The following is a 22,265-nucleotide window of genomic DNA, read 5'->3' on the forward strand; positions in this document are numbered from 1 at the left end:
AGGGGCTCCTGTCGTGGCCTAATCTGCATGTACTTGGCTGAGAGAAGTAGGAGTAGGAGTAAGATAAGGGGTTGTCTAGGGAGTGACAATGGAAGTGGCAAGAAATGGGCTAGTAGACTTGAGAGACAGGAAAAGAGCTTTTGGCTACTCTGGGTGGAGTGGGGTGTTACTCTGTCTCTCCCTGGACTTCTCTCAGCCTCAGTGTGTCCCGACTGTGGATGGGCACTTGGGAATTCAAACAAGATCAATTAATATGGGTGAAAGGGCTTTGTAAAACATAAGGAGAAGGAGATCTTGTTCACTTCTGGGACTGGGTACAGAGGGGACCATTGGAAAGTGAGCGGGGAAGGGAGTGCTCTGAGAGGGTGGCCCCCCATAGGCCCCAAAGCTGGTGGGGAGGAGCTCAAGGGGATTTGATGCTGTCAGCTGTGGAGCTGGTCACCCCCTACCCCCACACCTCTGTAACTGGGAATGCAGGTCAGGGACCCTGCAAGGCATTCCTGTTTCATCTCTGGCAGGATGGCCTTGGGTAGGGTGTTCCTGAGGTGATGTGGGTGTGGTTTCTCGCTCTCCATCCTCTGGGACCGAGTTGCCAAGGGAGACCTTGTTGCTTTTTTTTTTTTTTGTGGGGGTGGGGGGAGAGCACCAGGGGCTATGGTGATGACCCCTTTGCTTTATTAGCTTGTGTGGAGGGCACAGAGGAGCCAGGTACTCTGTAACAGTCTGAGCTTCAGAGCCCAGAGTGGGAGCAGATGGCCAGGCGCTGCCTCCAGCCCTCTCAGTTGAGGCAACAAGAAGGCGGGCAGTCAGTACCCACGTGCTGGTGGGGCACTTGTCACAGTAAGCCTTTGACCTGGCATGATGCCCATTTCAGAGGAGGAAACAGGCTTCAAGATTTGGTGAAGAGCCTAGACTTAGCTAGGATGGGGAGCAGCAGGGACTTAATTTTTTTTTTTTTTGAAGACCATAACCCTTTAGTAGTAGTCTGCCATTACTACTAAGTGCCGGACCCTTGCCTAGCAATCTGTGTTATCTACTTTTTGTTAGTCATTCCAAAGAAGCCTGCAAAATAAGTGTTTTTGTTTATTCCTGTGTTACAAGTGGGAAGACTAGGGCTTGGGAGGTAAAGGGATCTGTGGGTGGGGCTGGGCTCCGAATGTAGGCTGGCTCTTTCCAGGGCAGTCTTCGGAATCTGCCTCCCAGAAATCAACCCATTCAAGGGCCCTCTTTCAGGAGCCCCTCCCAGGGTCCACAGCGAAGCGTTTCTGCCTGTGGCTGTTTAACATCCCACACCTGCCCGGGCCGCACGGGAAGATTTCAGGGGAAAGGCTGCCACCTCGTGGTGAGTGGCGGTCTGGCATCTAGCCGGGGGAAGCGGTGGTGGGGAGGGAGGTGGGGCTTTGAGCACAGGTGAAGGCGGTGCTGGAAGAGACCCCGCTGCTACAGCCTGGCTCGCAGGGTTGCCCACAAGTCCACAACCTGCGTGCTAATTCTGGGTTTCGGGGGCACTACTCTGCTGCAGGCTGCCTGAGGATGAAAAGTGGGGCTCGACTGTGGACCTGGTGGATCAGAACTCCTCCGGAAAGTACTGGCTGGGGCACTCCAGAGACGTCTGAAGGTGGGCTCAATTAGAAGACTTATACCCGTCTCCTGAGGCGTCCTGTGGCGTCTCTTGGGTGAGTTGGAGGTATGTTGGTGGGCCTGAGGCTCCCTGGGAGGGAGACACCTGAAGCTGCTGGGGGCCCAGCTGCTGGCTCTGAGAGCGTTCTAGAGTTCTAGCAGCTCCTGTTCACTCTCCAAGTCGAATCTGCCTGGGAGTTCTCCCTCCAGCCTCCTGCCCTCACCTGGGCTGTTACAGTCTTTCTGCCAGTTCTTTCTCCACTTTGCAAGTTGAAGAATTTGCTAATCTCAAAGAACCCTGCCGAGGTTCTTCTGTACCTCCAGGAAGCCTAGCTTAGCCTAGTGTCCTGTCCATTCCTGCCTCAGCTCCCACGAACCTCAGCTCGGGCTGCCAACCCCTTCAGGCGCCATCCAGTGCTTCAGGCTGCAGCTTCCACATGGCCTCGTGGCCCCGTGGTTCTGCTCTGATTAGCTTGGGCAGGAGGTCCTGGGTGTGTTTAACAAACTCCCCAGGTGATTCTACTGTGTCAGAAAAGCGTTGAGTGCAGCCACCACTCCAGCCTTCCTGGCTCTTTTCTGTCTGGTCTCTCCTGTGGCGTGCGTCTCCTGAGTCCCAAGTGCCCTTTGCCACCTTTGGGTTCTCTTACCTGAGAGCAGAGGGCTCCTGGCCCTCCCACTGGGCTTACTTACGTGCTCTGGCAGTGCTCCTCTGTCCTTTGAGCCACTGTGTCCAGGGCTGGGCTTGGGACTTCTTCTTATACCCGGGATGTGGATGTTGGACCGTGTTTTATTGACCTGTGTCTTTCTAAGCTTCTAAAAGTGCCAGGGATAGACCTGTGCTCAGGATAGTGAATGATGATGGCTGTCCAGCGGGTGGACTGGGTGGCAGTCTCCCTATAACTGGAACCTCCACACTCCAAATGTCACCTTTTGGAAAAGTCCCAAGACCAGGAGCAGGGCTCTCACACTGACAGTAGGGAACTATTTCCCTTCTCTGGGCCCCGGGTTGAGGGTGGGGTGGCCACCACAGGATTTTAGAGAAGGCCTACCCCAACCTCCCCAACCCCTGTATAAAAGTCTCTCTGTGTGATGAGTAGGTGATGCCCAGTTTCCACTTTCACCATCTTAAACCTGTGTTTAGAACGATGATTTTAAAATAATAAAAATTAGTATTTACTGAGTCCTCACCATGTGTCTGAAAATGCAGTGCCTCACTTAACTGTCACCGCAGCCCTATTCCCATCAGCTGTTATTTACAGGTGGGGAAACAAGCACACAGACATGCGTTAAATGGCAGAGGCCGCTTGGTCTCACCAGCATCCACTCGCCTCTTCTCCCTGGGTTCTTTTTATTTTTTTTAAGATGTATTTATTTGTGCATGCAGAACTGGGGTCCAGGCCAGAGGTGCAGAGGCGATGAGAGGATTCATCAGAGACAGAGCAGGGTGCAGAACAGGCAGATAGATGAAGTACACTGCTGAGGGGAGCAGCGGGCGGGTCAGGAGAGGTCTGCCTTGCCATGTGGTCACCTCTGGGGCAGGCGGGGATCAAACTCATGCGGAAGTGGCTTTAGCTTTTCAGTGCTGTGCTGGATTCTTAACCAGGCCACGTTTTCTAGTCTCTTGAAGTAGGTAGGCCCATGAAACTCCATGGAAGAGAGGGAAGGTGTATCATTTCCAGGTCTGGCCACTAGTTACTCCTATGATCTGAGAGCTCTTTGTCCATCACCCAGACACATGGAGAAGACTCACGAGGACCCAGGAAAAGGCTGAGCTACAAGACAGAGGGTGCCTGCGACGCCGAGTGACTGGGGAACCGAGCCAGTCCCACGCCTGACCTACCGTGGGTGCTGAGTGAGTGAGAATTCAGCTTTTTTGTTAACATATGTTGGGTTTAGCTCTTAAAGCAGTGAATGCATTGACCTGAGTTAATCCATGGAACCAATACAAGTTCCCATGTGGAGTCAGTGGTCCAGTTAGGATTTGCCCCCAGGCAGGCTGACTTCAGAGTGTACATTTTCTCCCCTGTCCTCCCAGCTTTCTGTGTGTGTGCATATGGTTCTAAGAGAGGTCAAACATTTCACTGGTCATTTTGGGACTTGCCTGAAAAAAGGCAGTAGAGAATTTTTACCTGTGTCCATCTGCCATGCCCTGGGCTGAGCGTGCTCCGGAGCGGCGTCTTGTGTGAGCTCAGCTCCCTGTTATTGCCCCATTGGCTGCACCTTTCCCAGAGACCGAAGCGTGAATCCCCGACAGCTTCCAAACTCCGGAACTTCCGTTGGACTATGGTGAGCCCTCACCCACAGGGTGCTGACACCTGCAGAACTAAAGCGGGCAGGTGACTGTAATCACACCTGAGGTGCCGCTGCTGCCCCCCCGCCTCCTGCAGGGAGACCGCTCAGATTCACTGTGCTTGGGGCAGGGAGGAGGGGAACACAAGGGTGCTCACATGTGCATCCCAGAAGGAAGCTCTTGGTCATTTGCTTTTGTTTGCTTTACTAGATTAGAGCTCATTCTGTTGGTCATATCACTAGCACTCAGGAGGCCTGATGACTGGGGTAAAGCAGGCCAGCTCTGCTTTTTTCTCCCTTGCTTTCTTTCCACCTTGGGACCTACCCCTGGCCAGGCAGGCTGGTGGGGCATTTAAGAGATAATGCAGGGCACATGACCCAGGCTTCCTGGCTTGCTGGAGGTGGTTGAAGTCAGCCCTATCTGGGTTTGAACCTGCTTCTAAAATTAATGGCTATGTGATGATTGGCCTCACCTGGAAAGTGAATGCTGCCAGCAGTTCATCCTGGTAATCGATCCACTTAGAAACGGTTGCTTCCATTTTCTCCCGTGTAGTTCCAAGTAACTTCATCTCAGGTTGCTGGTCATCAGCCTGTTCTTTCAGCTCCCACATATCAACTCCCCACACTGTTCACTCTGCGTTCCTAGCACTTGTTTGCGAAATTTTAACTAACGAAACCCTCTTGCTTTTAATGTAAAACAACAACAAAAAACCGTAGCTATTCTGCAGTCTGTGTGCCGTCCTTCTGTGCTTTGTCCCAGTTTACTGGTCTTACCACAGCGCCTTTGCACACTGTTGCCTGGTCTGTAATGCGCGTCCTCCTACTCATCTGTTTAACTGCTACTTAACTTTCAGTATCAGTGTGTTTGTGACATTCTGGGCCTACGGCCCAGCCCAAATATGTACTTTCATCACTTCATACACCTGTCATTCTTGGCATTTAAACCACTGCCATTTTCACTATTCGAACCACATGGGTCTACTTACATGTCAGTTTTTTTTCTATTCAAAATTCCCATATTCATGGACTCAACCACCTGCGATGCAGAGCTGGACTATAAGTTACTCAGATTTTCAACTATGCAGGGGTCGGTCAGTGCCCCTAACCGGATTGTTCAAGGGTCAGCTGTAATCTCTGGGCTGTTGTCCTACATGTTCCTCTTTGTTGTATAAGGCAAAGACCCATGTTTGTGAAACTTCCTTTACCCCCAGAACTTAGCACAGGGCCAGGCACCCAAAAAGCTCTCAGTTTTTTCAATGTTGATTGAATAAGGGGTGAGGATTTAAATAAAACATTGGGTGCAGAGCTCTTACTACTTTTCCTGGCACATGCTAAGTACCAATGAGTATTATTTATTAATAATCCTACTTTTATTCAAACTGTAGAATTACAGTCAAGGATAGAAAAAAACAATAATATAATAATAAATGTTCTTACTTAGGGTGTCCCAAGTGTGCAAGTATTGGGGTAAATTGAGCGAGTCTGGAAGACAATCTACATAAATTCATACACAGGTCTCCCGGCATGGGGCTGTTTTGTCCACAGCTCCCAGAGCAAGAATGTGGCTGCAGGGAGAAGCCTGGCTGCTTCAGGAGACCCGGAAGGGAACTCTTCATGCACGGGTAGCCAGAGGGAGTTCCCCCCAAGTTAGCCCCCCAGCCCAGACTCTCCTTCTACTGCTGCCACACTGAGGGGGGCGCCACTGTGAGTAGGGATGGCACAGGGACTGGAGCAGTTTGGAGAAGGTGATTGATGCCTCTCAGAGAACCCCACTAAAAAGCTCAGTCACCCACTTGGCTTGTGGGTCTTGGCAGCTCTCCTTACTCCAGACTTACTCTGGCTTTTCCTCACCTCAAAGCATTTCCACAGAAGACCAGTGTCCACAGGAGTTTTAGAGACTTTATTTATGTATAAACAATTTAAACACTTTGCCATAAATTATCTTTGCCTGTCCCTAGTCTTTGCTTAGCAGCAAATTAAAATTAATATAAAAACTCGATGAACAATTCATACATGTATATTACAAAAAAGTTCCTGTACCAAAGTTCTTATTAGACATTTTTTTTTGTTTTTGTTTTTTTTATTTTTTTATTTTTATTTTTTTATTTTCTCTCCTCATGGTGACTGTCATGTGATTGTCTCAGTTTCTGGACCAAACAAACACACTAATAATTTAAAATCTGAAACAGTGATTGTGCCTTGAGGCTTATGTATGGACAGGGTGATCTGAAGTGGTGCCCGTTAGCAAAAGAGTGTCACAATGCCACACCTCTACGGCCACTGATACCCACAAACTACGGAATCTAAACGGACTACACCCTGTAACTGCGTATTACTGTCCACAATGGAATCTTCAAAGACAAAAGAGTATGAAATTTATCAGTAGTGATTATAGCCACCATTTTGAATTAAATTTTACACTCTGCGCTCAAATAAATTAGCTCAGGCCAGACTAAGTTGGGACCTGAGAGTTAAGTGCTGAACGGTATTATTTCGCTTTGATTTTTTTGATATGAATTGCTTTTTTTTTCTTGTGTTTTATTTTTTTTTCTTTAAAAAGTATTTCCAGTGCTCACTCTTTCACTTTGAACCCCCCCTCCCCAGTCGCTACACACAAATCACCCCCAAAGTTTTAAATGCACCTGTATTTGTTTAAACGAAAAACGTCTAAAGTATTGTCCGACAAGTCTGGATCGCTCTCCTCGCTGGTCTGTGAGCGGCCCTCGGTGTCTGCGTCGCTCACCGTGCGTGAGTGAGGTAATGGAGTAGGAGGCCTCCCTCTTCAGGTCTGTGTTTTCCGGTTGGTGTGTTTGCTGTTTCGTTTCGTTCCGGTTTTTTTGTTTGTTTGTTTTTTGTTGTTGTTTTGTTCCTTTTGGACACTTCGCATTCTTTTGTTGTCTCTCTTTCTGTGTAAGACCCAGAACAAGTGGGTCATATTTTAGGGGAACTTGGAACATTTTTGTGTGTTTGTTCACTCATTTGTTTTGTTTTCCTTGGAAGTTTCAGCCAGGCTTTAGTCTACTTCAGGATGTGGGACTTCTTGCTTGGGCAGTAGCATTTGAACTCAAAAAATGTGAGCTTTTCCTGCCACCGGCTATCCTGAAGCAGCCGGCCTCAGTGCCCCTGTTAGGTCTTCATCTCCTTAGGAGAGGAGATCACAGTTTACTCCTGCTGAGCCATCCAGACAAGGAATGGCAGCAGATTATTTTGTTACCTCTTTCCCATCTCGTTCTGTCTTAAAAACTGGATGTTGCTGCTACTGTCTGCCAGCTCTGGGTATTGCTCTACAGGAAGCACGTAGTACCCCTCATAACCTTGCACCCGTCCTGTGCCCAGAAGCTGCTGCCTCTCGCCCTCAGTCCACAGGCGGCTCCCCTCTCTCCCGTCCCTGGCTTTCTGCTGCTCCTTGGCCCAGGCGGTGCCCAGGGCCCTCTGCCTCGCCTGGTCCAGGACTCGGGCCTTCTCTTCATCTAGGGTATCAGGGGTGAGGCCATAGCGGATGCTGAGCAGCAGCGTGGAGTACTGGAACTCAATGTTGGTGAACCTTCGAGTCCTGCCATTGACCAGCAGCGTGGGCTGGGACACAGTCACGTTCACCCCACTTTCTAGCACCTTGCGGCCAGTGGTGGTGCCCAGCGTGACTAGGTCGCTGTCGGCTGAGCCAATCTTCACAAAGTAGTGGGTGTCCTTGCCTTCGATGCTGTAGTGCATCTTGTCCAGGTAGTAGGCGTTGTTGAGCACGGAAGCTACCTTGCGGCTGTCCTCGCTGGCGATGCTCGACACACCTGTGGTCACCCGTCCTTCTTTGATGGCAAACATGATGCCTTTGCCGATGATGGGTGTGGTGGTGGCAAACCAGTGGCCAGCTTTCTCTCGGATGCTGGCGTGCAACTTTTTAGAAATGACCTGCCCCTCGAGAGCCATGAAGGCCTGGTTATGCCTCTCTGTCGTCTGCTGGACGCCTGTAATGAGCTGTGGGCAGAAGAAAATGCAGAAAGCTGAGAAGAGGGAGTGGGGACATGGGTTGGGAGGCTCATTACGGAGAGGGCCAGAAAGAGAACACTTGCAAGAAGTAGTCTTGTAGCTACATCATGTGAGCAAGGAGTGCTACCTTTTGAACTGGGCAGGCTGGGTGGCTTCCAGGGCTCTGAAGGTATGGCCTGTCCATGCTGAAGTGGCTTTAGCTTCTTAGTGCTGTGTCTTAACTCACTGCGCCACCAGGGAGGGCCCTGAAGCTGCATTTTAACAGGCCACCCAGAGGAGGATGTGTGCATATTAATGCTCGAAAAGCACCAAGCTAAGCGATCTGACATCAAGGACCGGAGTCACTGTCCTCAGGATGGGAGTCACTGTGGATCTCAGTCCCTGGCATGGGGAGGGATAGAACCACTATTTTCTCCTTGGTCTTGAGCTCTCCACTCACAAATTATAACTCTTCTCAATGGATGGCTGCGGGACAGCCTGGAACAATGGAAGAGGCTGTGTTTGGGGTGGGGGGGGGCGGTAACAGTCCTGAGATAAACGAGAGAAATGACAAATGATGGCTATTCAGCCACTGAGTGGTCCCCAAGGGGCAGGAATGGGTGATGGTCCTTCTCAATTACCCAGTGGCTCCTCCTGGCCTCTCACTAGTTACACAATTTGGACAATTGTTCAGAGCAGCTGAGACCTTTCAGAGGTTTACAGTGCTGAGCGTGGGCGCTGGAACAAGGGTGAACTGAACACCATGCGCCAGCCCCCCCCCCCCCCCCGTGCCATTGGGGCGGAGGTCTCAGCTGCACTGAAACTGAATCACTGAAAGATTTGAGCACAAATTCACAAATTATGTTCTAAAAACTCAATCTGTATACATTTGGGCCATAAAACACTGAGGTTTTATGTTGGACATAAAAATGTGCTTTAATGGGACAGAAACTGCAAACCACAGTTTTATTACCTCCTATAAAAGCCAAAAGGGTTGTGATCTTACGGGCAGTACAGATGGTAGGTTGCTACTAGATTCCTCAGTGCTGATGCTAATCAAGGAGAGACTCAAGGACAGTACACTGAGCAGATAATGATGCCACGATTAAGGTCATAATTGAGGCTGGGAAGAAATATGTGCTGCACCCCAAAACAGGGACAAAACTGACATTCACCACATTTCTTGCATCTTTTATACCCAGCCCCGATGTTTACTTCCTCTTCTGACATGACCTTGGCTCCCAGGTGCTTTCTGTGTGCAGAAGAGAATAATGACAACACTCAGATTCTTGGCAGCAACCTCCACTTACCTGTCCATTCTCACTTGCTTGACTCTCTGACAGTTCATAGGGAGGAGGCACGAAATACATTTTGGCTCTCGGGAAACCAGGAATTATGTTACTTAGCTGAAATCCAAACATCACAAGCCAGCTTTTCACATCTATGGTGGAAACAGACATAAAGATTTCTGAAATCATGATGGATAGACAAAGAGGATCTTAGAGCGAGAACAAAACAGTTCGGATGGTGGGTGTGGGGTCCAGCAGGAGAAAGGGAGGCAAAAGGTTATGAAGAGTCCTAGAGCCAAACCCAGAGCTTTGTCTAGGAAATGGAGACATGCCAGCAAACTGTCAATTGGCAGCCAGCCCCCTTGTGGTGATTCACCAGGCTGTATGCCCACCCCCTCATTGTGTGGTTCTGGGAAAGCCTAGCCTTCTCTATACCATTTCTTTGGATGTTAATTGGATACCTGTACCACTCTCACTGGGCTGCTGCGTGACTTGAAGGAAAACACTCACATGAAGGACCTATCAGTGCTGGCACCCAGGCTGTTCTGTATTATGACCTGCTGTATTTGGCAACTGCTTCAGGTCAGTCAGTGAATTAAAAGCTGGAGTGAGATGACTGCGCAGGACATCTGGGCGGGTGCTGCACTGAGGTTGGCTCATTATGGACAGGGAGTTCTGAGAGTGTATGGGATGCACAGTCCTTTGGCTCCAGGTGCCTAGTTTTCATAGACCAAAAGTTAAGTCTGCTCAGAGTAAGTCTGCCCCAGCCCGCAGGGGTCCAGAACGAATACTTTGCATTGGGAATTGTACCCTCGGCTCATTGGTCTTCCCCTCCACAGGATGGAGGGGACTCTCTCCCCCACACCACCTTGCCCCCTTCCACGGAGAGTGAAAAGAGCATCCCCCGACGTTCACCCACAACACACAGCCTCACCCACACCATTGGCAGGGCGTCCAGTAGGACTCACCACATAGGGTGGCACCCTAACTTCACAGGTTCCCTCTCCCACTCCACCTACTCTTCTCCCCAACTCCAGAAACAGCTCCATTGGATCCTCTGGAATTCACACTGGTCGTCAGCAAAGCTCCCACCTGCCCCACCTCTTCTCATGGTTCCTTTCCCTTCTTACTCTGAATGTCTATGGCTCCCTCATGGACAAACTTGCTGCTTCTACAACTGCTGGACCTGGTGATAGAAGGGCTCCTGTAGGTGTCTTCACGGACCCCTGCGCCTCTCACTTGCATTTGCCTAAGCTGTTGGCTTTTGTTCCACTTTCATTCTCTGTCTGTCCCGGAATTAATTCCCTATGATCTCGGTACATAGACAGTCCTTGCAACCTTCTGGCTTCTTGGTTCCTTGACCTTCTTTTTTGATGGTCCTTCCCCACTCATCCTCTGGGCCATGTTGTCTCCAGTAATTCTGCTCCTTCCATTATCTCAACTTCATCACATCGCTCCTGGCTTCACCATTTTAGCTCATTCCTTCCTGCACCAAATACCCTACCTCCTTTGATCTTGTCCCTTGCCTAGACCTTCAATCCATCCTAAATTTCTTTTCTCTGTCCTTCAGCAACTTCATAGTTTCTCTTGTTTGCCTGGCACACACACCATGCCAGTTACTTATAACCACTGCCTGCTGTCGATTCTTAGTTCCTGTCTCACTTCATCACACTTGCTTGGCCAAACTGTACTTTTGGTTAAATCCAAGCCTTTGCTCTTCCATATTGGTACTGTCTGGCTGAGCCCAGCTGGAGGAAAGAACATAACCCTGCTCCTTGGCGTCACTTTAAACCCCTGACTCTGAGTCTCAGTCATGTCCTGCTGCCTGGAACTGGACTATATCTCCTCCTTCTGTTCAGTCTCTCCTCAACTCATCTGGTGACTTGACATCTCTTCTAAACTTCTAACCCGGACTTGCCCATTCTCACCCTGGCAGCTGACCTTGCTACCTGGTCTCTGGATAAAACTGTTCTTAGAGGGGAATCCCCCAAGCCTTCATCACACTTCCCAGCATCTGCACATATTCCCCATCATCCTCTCATTCTTGTAGGTGAGCTGGTGGGCCCTAAGCCACAGCTTTCATCACCCACTCGTGAATAACACCCCGGCCACTCTTCCCATACATGCAATTTCTTTTGAATTCCACGCAGCATCCAACCTTGCCAATAAATGCCAACCTGAGCTTTATTCTCCCTTCCTTATTTCTCCTTTAGCTACCACCCATTTCTCACCACCGTTTACAAAAACTTCTCAAACTTCAAAAATCCTCTCTATTCACTGTCTCCCTTCTCCTTTGAACAGGCTTTAGCTCCCAGACTATTCCACTCAAGCAAGTTTTGTCAAGGCTGTGAATGAGCTTGTGTTGCTAAGACAGTGTGGACAGTGGTCCTCATCCTCTCTGCTTATCAGAGCAGTGGACAAGAGGAACGCTGTCCATGTCATTTTTCTTGACAAAAGCTTTGTTTCCCTTTGACTGCACTTGAATAGCTACTCCTCATCTCCTCGTTCTCTCGGTCTCTCAAGCCATGAACAAGTTCTGCATGTATCTGTGTCACAGACATGGCAGGCCCGCCTAGCCTCACGGCCTTAAATACCACCTAGATGACTCCAAAACCTCTATCTTCACCTTGGGCCTCACTTGATCCTAAGTTTCTAACTGCATTTCAAATTAACAGGAGCTGCTCACCATCCCTCCTAGGACTGTGCCACCCACAGTCTCCATCTCAGATGACAGAGCCTCTATTCTTCCCCAGCTACCTTGGCCTCTTTTTCGAACTCCCCATACCTATTTCATTGCTAAATCATTGGTTTTTAAATTGCAGTAAGATACATATAAGTTCACCATTTTAACTATTTCCAAGTGCAGAATTCAGTGACTGCCAGTTCAGTCACAGTATAGTACAGCCACCAACACCATCTAATTCCAGAACCTTTACATCGCCCAAAAAGAAGCCTTCTACCCGTCAGCAGTCACTCTACATTCTCCTCTCCTGCCAGCCCCCGAATCCACTAATTTCCTTGTTCTTCATGGACCTGCCTGTTCTGGACATCCATAACTGGAATCATATATGGACACTTGTGTCTGACTTCTTTTATTCAGCAATGTTTAAAGATACATCCATGTCGTAGCACAGATCATATTTCATTCCTTTTATGGCTGAATTGTATTCTATTGTGTGGACAACCACATTTTGTTTAGGCATTCACCTATTAATGGATATTTAGGTTGGGTTGTTAACATTTTTTTCTATTATGGTTAATGGTGCTGTGAAAATTTGTGTACAGAATTTTTTTTGATAACCTGTTTTCCGTTCCCTTGCATACACAATCAGGTGTTGCTGAATGACAGTTTCACTGATGACACGCTGCTGGTGTCAGTAGGCCACCTCGGGCAGCCTAGGTGTGTGGCGGGCACTAGGTCTCACTTTGTGTAATTACACTTTGTGACAACATTGCTGAACGACACATTTCTCAGAACATATCCCCATCACTAAGTGAGGTACAACTGTGGTCCTAGATGTGGATTTGCTGAGTCATTTGGTTAAATTAAAAGTAATTTAAAAATAGATCCAGAATCGGTGTCCCCTCCTTACCCCTCCCACCACCTCATCCTGGCCCATCATCTCTTACCAAGTTTCTCGGGGGCCTTTCTGCCTCCACCTTTGTGTCCAAAGCTCCTCAGCAGCACAACAGCCAGAATATGTCTCTAAACACGCAGACCATGTCATTGCTCTGCTCTGGACACTCAGGGCCCCACTGCTTCCCATGAAAATGCCCGCATCCTTCCGAAGGTCTGAGAGGACACTCACCCACTGTCCCCCACCCTCATCTTCTCCTGGTCTCTCTTCTGCTCATTGAGCTCCAGCCTCTCTGCTATTTGTTGAGATGCCAGATGCACACTCATTTCTGGGCGTTTCTGCCTGAATATACTTCTGTAAAACTATCTTCTGCTTCTCTTGATTTCTCACATCTCTCTTAAGGTTTGTTTAGATGTTGTCAAATCACTTAGAGAAACCTAACCATCACATTTAAAAACCAGCCACCCAGCTCTACCCCTATCCGAGTCCCTCATATTGCTTGTCCCATCCTCTTCACTAAACAGCAACTACAATCTAACATTTGGTGTTATTTATGAGTCTATTTGATTCGCTGTTAGTTCTTTCTCAGAATATAAGTTCCCCCAGAATGTAAAAAAAAAAAAAGTTTGATTCATCTTCCCATGCCCTACAACAGGGGCTTAATAATGTGTGTGGAATGAATGAATGAATGAGTGAGTGAATTAATAAATGAACAAACACTGAAACCATGTGGCCAAAGCTATGTGACTTGTGTTAAGTGTGACAGAACTCTCTGACTGCCTGAGAACGTGCTTCTGGAGGGGTGGGGGGCTGCCAGAGCTGCAGGTAGAACTATGTGCAGGTATCACTGCCCCCTGTCCTGGGCTGTTGTAAGGGCGGAGGTGAGGACTTTGGCCCTAGCCTGTAGGCCTGCGTGAATCCTTGAATGAGAGGGAGCAAGGACCATGGATGTGGAGCAAGTTACTGGAGACTCCCCCTCAGTGCTTGGCAACTGAACATAGTAATGGGAGCCCATTTAGGAGTCGCTGAGGGTTAGGAGTTTGAAACTGCCTTAAACCTATGTCAGCATCATGTGGAGACAGGTCTGGATTTGGACCAACTGTGATCCCATATTTCTAGGACACCTTTTAGTGTAGAAGAGGTACTGGGTTCTGGGAGGGCCAACTCCCCAACTTTGTCCTCATCCAGTCAGTGTGTGTCATTTTCAGGTATCCTTGGCATCAGTATTTATTTTAAAAAATAAATACACTATTATAAAGGGGGAAACAGACTCAAAGCAAACTGAAAATAACTGTAAACTTAAAACAAGAAAAAACAAAGCAGTGCAATTAGATGAGAGCAGGCTTTGTTACCTGCAACTGAGGGAGTCCTAGACCTGCTCTCTCCCTTAAAAAGGGAGATTAGAAGTGCTAATGAGGTGTTAAATACATACCAACACCAAGTGGAGACGCTCCTCTACTGAATAGTTGGGAGAATAAAAAGAGCAGAGAGCAAATTTCCCATCTGTGTTTGGCTGTGGCCCAGACCTCTGGACCCCACCTCATACCATCCCAGCTACACCCGGAGCCTGCAGGCTGGGAGGGAAACATCTAGAAGGCAGGAGAGGTGTTGGCCTGGAGAAGACACCCCTCGTCCCAACCTAGTCCTTCCAGGGACTCTTCCTGATACTTCCAGAGAGGAGGTGTTAGAATGAGACTCTGCCTTTGAGGCCAGAAGCTGTAACACCCACCCTGTGACTGCAGCAGTGCACGGCAGCTACTACCTCTCTCCTCCAGGTTTCTCACATGGCTTGGTTTCTGTGTCTCCACGATAGTGAATTGTTTATTCAAACTGCAGGCCTCCTCCCTTCTGGAGAAGGCACGTCTTGCAATGCACAAACACCCTCCTTAGGATGTCATCAGTGGCACCTGGCAACCGGCACTCTAAACAATCTGTTGAAAGGAGGAGCTGGTGGGGGACCCCTCAACCCACCTATCTCTTGCCTTTTCTCAAATTCTTCACTGCATTTCGTTATGTTGCTACCGCCCAGGCACACATTCTGTCTGCAAATGGCATCAGCACACTGTCCTAGGTGTTAAGTTTAGAAATGAGAGGGGGATAGAACCTGAGAGAAACTGTACCTTCCTCCTCTCTTACGGACACTGCACTACACCAGAATGATCTGCCATGATGCTCAAGTAGGCCCGGAGTTCGACCCCAAAGACCCAGCAGGGTATTGGGATTGAGGAGCAAGTCCAAGTCCAGGTAGGCGATTTCTAAGAGGTTCATTTGTCTCAAAATTTTGGAATTTCAAATTTTGGAATTTGCCAGAGCAAGCCCACTCAGCAACACCGCTCCCCATCTACCCCCCACCCCCCATTTTGTCTAGGACAGGGTGAGAAGGCATCTCTACTCCTCATCTACAAGCCCCCCACAGCTATTCAGAAATAACAAACACGTCTACCATTTGTCAGCCTGCATGCTGTGCTAGGCACTTTATATGTCACCATTCATTTACTTTCACAACCCCATGGGGTGAGTGATGATATTACCACCATTTTGCTGATGAAGAAATGAAACACAGAGAGGTTAAGACACTGGTCTGTGTCATAGTCAGTGACTCTATGAAAAGGTGTCTGGAGATGGACTCAGCTCCTTTGAAACAGCCGTGAGGACAGATCTGTCCTGTCTAGGACTCAGGAGTGTTCTCGAATGCTAAATTTGGACAGCCCAGAGCACTGCAGGCTGATAGGTGCTGAGGAGGAGACTGTCTCCCCATCTGTCTTTCACATCCTTTCCTCTACGATCGTTACGTCGTAGATGTTATAAATCATCAGTACATCACCTTAAAAAAAACACACACACACAACACTGTAAAGGGTACTGCTTTGCAGGGAGCCCCTCAGTGGGGAAGGACCTGCTTCTAGTCCCTTCACCCCCATGCAGCTCCACCTTTTTCCTAGCCAGGCGCCTCTGAGTTCCTGATGGGTGCCCAGCTGTGGGTCTCTGTGCCAGCACGGCTGGGAGGCGACAGAGCTCCGCACTCAGGAGCTGCCTCATGCCTTCAGAGAGCATTGTCTCCAAACAGCGAGGATTCTTTTGAGCCCCAGAGAGAGAAGGTTCTGTTGTCTGTGTTCCTCCCCACTACGTCTTAATTACTTCTCCCGCTTCAGTTGTGAGCGGCAAGTTCAACCACCCTGCTTGTCTCCTAAGTGGCAAATTAGGACTAATTTAGATGGGGTTTGCGGATTAGCCCTCATTCCAGTAGCAGAGGACGACTGGTGTTCTCTTCGGGGCTCCCTCCCCAGGGGTCAGCTTATCTCTAGCGGGCAGCAGGTGTGGCTCCCCTGGGCTGGCTGCATTCTCTACCCAGGCCCCCCTGCCCCAGGGTTCACTGCCGACATCAGCCCGTGCACGCTGCTGCTTTAACACCACCTTTTATTTTAGACTCTTTCAAATGGTTTTTGGATTCAATTTTGTTGGATTTAGTTCAACTTGATTTGATTCCCATTTATGGAGTCTCCATGAAGCACTGGCAGGAGGAAAGCCATCTTGCTATTCAGAAAACTGCTTTTCTTCGCCTTTTCAGGAAAACCAAGAAAGTAGCTGAGGGGGTCAGGGAGGTTGACTGTGTTCTGTGAATGATTTTGTTTGGGCCTTGACAGTTGTGGGTGCCTGCTAAGCCCCATCCAAGGGTTTTCTTTTTAGTTGTCTCTGTTTGCTTCAGCCCTAAAGGAACACATGCCAAGCAGGGATTTGGGATGAACATCTGGGGCTGGGGGAGGAGGGCTTCTCCTATAGCTAAGTGTAGCCTATCTCTGGGTTTCTTCTGTCTGAAACACTTCCCCTCTCTCCCACTTCTGCTCAGATGCCACTTCCTCAGAGAGGCCTGTGGGAGCTTCCCTGTATAGGAGACACTTCCTATTGCTCTCTGTCTCACTCCTTATCTGGTTTTATTTTCACAGTACTTCGTATTATCTGAAACTATACACCTGCACAGGTGTGCGCAGGTTTTCCTGAAAAGTACTTTAATTTGAATCTGCATTGAACTCGGAGCCAATGGTCAGAGAGGAATGGCAGGGCCCCCAGTGAAGCACAGCAGGAGGAGAGCAGTAGGGCCCTTGCTTGGCCATAGCTCCTAGGCTTAGAAGGTACTGGCTGCTTCTATTGTAGGCAGATGCTGGGTTCAACGCTAGATGGTCTGCAACTTGTTCCTGAGGTGCTACATGGCCACAGGTCACCCCCTAGGTTGCCTATGGCTTTCTCCAGCGTGGGACATACGGGTAGCACTGTGTTCCTGGTAACTGTTATCTCATGGGTAGGATCAAGTTACCTCTGGTCGCCTGATAGCCCAAAATATTTGAGCTTAAGGCTTCCCTGGCCCATGACCAAGACTGGAACTTGGGGTCCTTGGGTTTAGGGTCCCCATTGACATTTCTCTATGGTGCATGATAGGTGACCTGGCTTCTGTGCTGGAATTTGGTCTCTTTGCATCGTTCTACCTATTTACTTCTCTGCGGAAAGGGACTTGATCTTGCTCCCAGCTCTACACTGCATATCCAATACTTAGTATAGGTTATGAAATATTTGTTAAAGATTACTGAATGGATGAATAGATGTATGGGTGGACACAGGGTAGATGGATGTGAACTGATGGGCAGGGGCCCTTGTAACTCCAATTTCTCATTTATTATGGGGAAGGAGATTATGTACTCTCATTGGTCTTGTCTGTACCCCTCTGCAAACTTCCTACGTCCTTCTGATTTTTGCTCACAGTCTGCCTTTACATTGGAGCAGCTCATTTCTGCCAATCCAGATCCCTTTATCCTTCAGGCCCAGTTTGACATGGGGCCCTTCTGCACTGTGAATTCATACACAAGCATGTACACACACACACACACACACGCATGCCTTTTAGAGAAGGCTATTTATCTGGTTCACCATTTTATCTCCAGAATCCAGCATGGTGCCACTTTATAAATGCTTGTTGAATAAACAACAGCAGACACCTATACGGTAGCATACACTTATTCTGCTTTGCATTATCATTGCTTATTTATAGTCATCAGCCTGGTAGGGGGGTCAGGAAGTCATCATGGTACCTACACTACTCATCACTTCACCAGTAATGATGATGTTAACAACACAGTGGATACCATTTTTGTGAACATACACTAAGTGCCAGGCACTAGAGTCTACCTACAAAACTTCATTTTCTTCACATGATCACTCTCTGGGATGGTTTTACTAGTGTCCTACACATAGAAGGAAATGGCAGCTCTGAGGGATGGGATAACTTTCCCCAAGATCCTTGGGCTTCTAAGTGGAAGCAAACAGGTACTGGTACTGCTGACAGGAGAGGCTCGTGAGCTCCTCCTTTCTGAGGCTGCTTCCCTCTGTTGTGGTAAGAAGGACTCTTATAAAAGTTATTTCAACTGAGTGGGCTTGAAAATGGTCAGGACATCTCCAGATAGACCTGGTGACTGCTCTTTGTTGCAGTCACAAATGGCATCTGTTCTAGATAAGATGCTACCAAGTATTTATCGCGCTTAAGCTGTAAACTTTTGAACTTGCTGACAGTCTCCCAAGACAACCACCCCACAGGGAACCACTACCCAGTGGAGGCAGCAGAGTCCTCACCTGTCACGTAGTTCTTCAAGTCCAGCTCGTTGCTGAGAGGATTGTTGCTCTTGAACATGTACAGGTTGAAGGGGGCCGGCTCCTTGCCCACGTTTTTCCATACGGTATAGTCTGGAGAGGTCCATCGTCCTGCCAGCACATCATAATCCCGCTGAGTGAAGTGGACCAGTTTGGTCAGGGGGTCATAGAGTCCCCCATGGAAGCCGATGACCATTTGGAAGTCAGGGTTAGAGTCATAATAAATCTCCCCATAGGCGGTGTATTGCAGCTGTTTGATCATGAGACCATTGATGCTGAACACTGCCAGGGGTGTCCCGGTGTTGTCTGAGGCAACATAGTACTCCTCCCCACTGCTGCTCTCCATGGCAAAGAGGTGACCTTGGAGGTCGTAGTACAGTGAGGTTATCTCTGAGTTGGAGTGGTTGTAGACATGAGTGATGCGAGTCGGGTTGTGAAGGTCAGAGTAGAAATACTGCAGATGGTGGCCCAGGGTGGTCTTGTAGGAAGCCCGCCGCCCCACACCATCATAACGGTACTGGACACTCCACCCACTGGCCTTGTTGTAGGCTCTCGTTAGGAGGCCCTTGGAGTTGTACTCAAAGATATCAGACCCTCGCTGGCACAGATAACCATCATCGTCAATTTTGTACTGCACATCACCGAGTCTGGTGATCCGGTCCCGCAGGTCATAGCGCAAGGGCATGAGGCGCACACTGTTGCCTGGGTTCAGCAAATGGAGGTTGCCATTGAGGTCATAGCTGTAGCGCCAAGTGGGGCGGTCATTGACAGCCACACTTTGGAGCTGCCCATCCCCGTCATAGTCATAGGTGTACTTCGTGGTGTTGGCGTACGGCCCCAGTTTCAGCTCCCTCTTAATCACCCTTCCCATGCTGTCATACTGCACTGTCATCCAGTACATGAGGGAGCGGAACATCTCGTACTGGACTTCCTTGATCCGCCCATGGGTGTCAAAGTGTTTGCTGAGGGTCATCACGGCGGTGGTGATGATTTGATTGATGTCATAATAGATGACTCCAAACTTGCCAAAGTGCTCCACCTTACCAGAAATCTCGTCATAGCGGTAGAGGTCCACTGGAAGGGGGGTTTCACTGATGACTGGCTTGATGCTGGCGATCCGGAAGCTGTTGTCATGATAGGTGTAGTCAAACCTGGCATTGACCATGCCTTCCTCAGAGAACCTATAGATCTGCTTGTCCACGAGTGGGCCAATCTTCCGGTACCTGATGGTGCAGGAGAAACCCCCACTTTGGAGGTTCACCATCTTCAAAACACCAGTGGTCTCATCATACCCAAAAGTGACAGCAGTACTATCATAGACAATCTCTGATAACTTGGACAGCTTCCCATACTTGTAGAAGACCTGGCGCCCGGTGCCCAGAAAGGACGTCTTTAGGATGCGGCCATCGTCACTATAGTCAAAGATGACGGAAGCATTGCTTTCAGGTGGGTTGTAAATGTTGCGGATGTAGCCGATGGAGGTGTGTGTGGACATGCTGTGCCGGGCAACACTGGGCATGGTGACGGCGTGGAGACGGTCAGAGGAGTCGTACTCAAATATATACTGACGCTGACTCTGAAGCAGGAGGACCATGGACTGGAGGAAGGGAAGGGAGAGGGGACACATGAGTTGGTACTCAAATGGACAGAATTTCCCCAAGTAGCAATTCAGAAATCAGAGGAGGGGACGTTCTGACCAGAGATGGTGTGGAGATTGAGTTCACCAGGCATGCCAACTCTGATGAATCCTGGTGGCTGTCCGAAGTTTTGTTTCCCACAGTTTAATGCAAAATACCTTGGGTCACATTAAAGGCAGTAGTCAATCTATAGTTTTAGGGTGGAGGAGACTGAGAACCTGCTTTAGTGACAAGCTCCAAAGTGATGCCAGTGTTGCTTGGAACCATGTTTTGAGGAGCAAGGGTGTGGAGAATTGGGGTGAGAGACATTTCGCTCACCTCTAGGTTTAATAACAAGGAGTCCTGAGATTGTTTAGTAATGACCACCATTGACCTAGCAGGGGACAGGCATGACACACCCACTATTTGATCATCATCCCCACCCTGATTAAAGAGAGTACATTTTCCAGTTAGAAGCTACTGAGAAGACGAACTAACCCAGAATCATTGATTCTTTGGGGGGAAAAAATGGCCTCTAACTTGAGGTGATAGGTGTCCCTAGCCAACCATTCTAGTATTTTATGGTATAATGAGGATAGTGTTCGGGAGGGACCAAAGGGTTGGCAGCTTCTCACTTACAGAGGAGGGGACAGCTCTGTCTGCAAGTCATGGCTGTAATGAGGTTGTGAGAAAGGAGGATGTGAAATGGACCTGTGTCAAGGGCAATACTGTGAGAGGCTCAGGCTGGGCAGGCCCTGGATAATGACTAGGTGACCAGGACAGCCTTGAAAAATCATGACTTGTGCCCTGGAGGTCACTTTGCCTGACCTCTTCCAGACGAGCCCTGGACTTGGCACTTTCAGACACAGAGAATTATGTAGAAAGAATCTGATGGCTCTTTGGGCCAAGGGGCCAAGTAGGAGGGCGTCGCTCTGTGTGCTTGGCTTTTAGGCAAAATTCCCTTACCTTGATGGCTTAATTTTGGACCAGGCAAAAAAACGAATCACTGCAGTTCTAATTCGTAAGCAATGATCAGCTGTGGTGCCAGTGGGATGATTTTATCTTTTTCAACAGCACAATTTTTTTTTTTTTGGACTAAAATCAGACAATCCGTCCTATTTGCCATTATTGAGTGTCTAGCACTTTCTTGTTCTTTCTCTTCTAATAGTATTAGTGCTGAGCTATGAATAACATTTTCCTTCAGATTTCTTCCCTCCCAGTGAGGGGAGGAGTGTGAGGGGAGCCCTTGTCAAGTCAAAGGAAAGATGTTAAAAATGTCTTATGGCAAAATGTGTCAGGTCAGTTTAAAATGAGCAGTGTGTCTGAGAGAGAGCCCCAGTTGAATCATGGCGGCACAGTCACGCACCTTGTCAAGATAGGAGTAGCTCCATACTTTCCCATCAGCAAACATGCGGGACACGATCCGACCTTGCTTGTCGATGTCTGTCCTCTCACTCATCGCGCCACGCTGAAGGCCAGCCAAGCGCCCATTGAAGAAGTAGGACACGTTGACGGCTGCCAGCCCACTGCTGGGGAGCCAGAGGAAGGGGCGGCCCACCTGGTCATAAATGATCCTTAGGGTGAACTTCCGGTGATCATCATAGATCTTCTCTGTACGAATATTCCGGTCATAGTCAATGGACAAGAGATTTCTTCCATGGACCTAGGGAAACACAATGGGTTTGATCTGAAAGACATTCCTGGCACGTTGGCTGAGGCTTCTATGGAGACATGGCTGACAGGATCCAATATAGGTGTGTGTTGGAGGAGCAAATGCACCGGCAGTGCTTCAGAGTCATGCTTGCTAAGCTTCTTGATTATCATGGTGTGTGTAGAGTATGGTACTGTTGTAGAGCACAACAAAACACAGAAAAGAGGCTGCTTGTGGTTAGATGACTGATCTGGACATGGCTGCCATGAGCAGCTATGTAGGCTGTGTGCAGCACAAGCACAGGGGGTGCCATCCCAGTGTGGAAAGTATGAGTGGCGAAAATTATGGAGTGCACAACTGACAAAGCCACAGCCAAAGTCCTGCACTTTGGGTTTCTGACTGGCCTGCCTGGGGATAAAGAGAATTTGCACATCCATCTACTCATGATGCTTTTTGAGCGTATCATTTGTTGAGCAGCTAATGATCTTTAAAAGAAGATGCCGGGCCCTCCCTGATGGCGCAGCGGGTTAAAGCACTGCACTGAGAAGCTAAAGCCACTTCCGCATGAGCTCGATTCCCGCCTGCCCCGGAGGTGACCACATGGCGTGGCAGACCTCTCCTG

The 22,265-nt window shown here is 48.8% G+C and overlaps 1 protein-coding gene across 2 annotated transcripts in view; it reads right to left on the reverse strand.

Annotated features, from left to right (window-relative positions):
- Positions 1-6,750: 6,750 nt before the first annotated feature.
- The window catches only part of TENM2 (teneurin transmembrane protein 2), an 895,709-nt gene continuing 880,194 nt past the window's right edge, over positions 6,751-22,265 (reverse strand). For both annotated transcript variants that reach the window (XM_004689796.2, XM_012730132.1), the window contains 4 exons: positions 21,359-21,655; positions 18,359-19,973; positions 9,183-9,313; positions 6,751-7,881 (listed from right to left, as the gene is read on the reverse strand). In XM_004689796.2, coding sequence (XP_004689853.1) covers positions 7,120-7,881; positions 9,183-9,313; positions 18,359-19,973; positions 21,359-21,655 — 2,805 coding nt within the window. In that variant the 3' untranslated portion in view covers positions 6,751-7,119. The remainder of the gene's footprint in view (positions 7,882-9,182; positions 9,314-18,358; positions 19,974-21,358; positions 21,656-22,265) is intronic.

Source organism: Condylura cristata, unplaced genomic scaffold (assembly GCF_000260355.1).
Source record: "Condylura cristata isolate star-nosed mole 26May11 unplaced genomic scaffold, ConCri1.0 scaffold00026, whole genome shotgun sequence".
Lineage (NCBI taxonomy): Eukaryota > Metazoa > Chordata > Mammalia > Eulipotyphla > Talpidae > Condylura > Condylura cristata.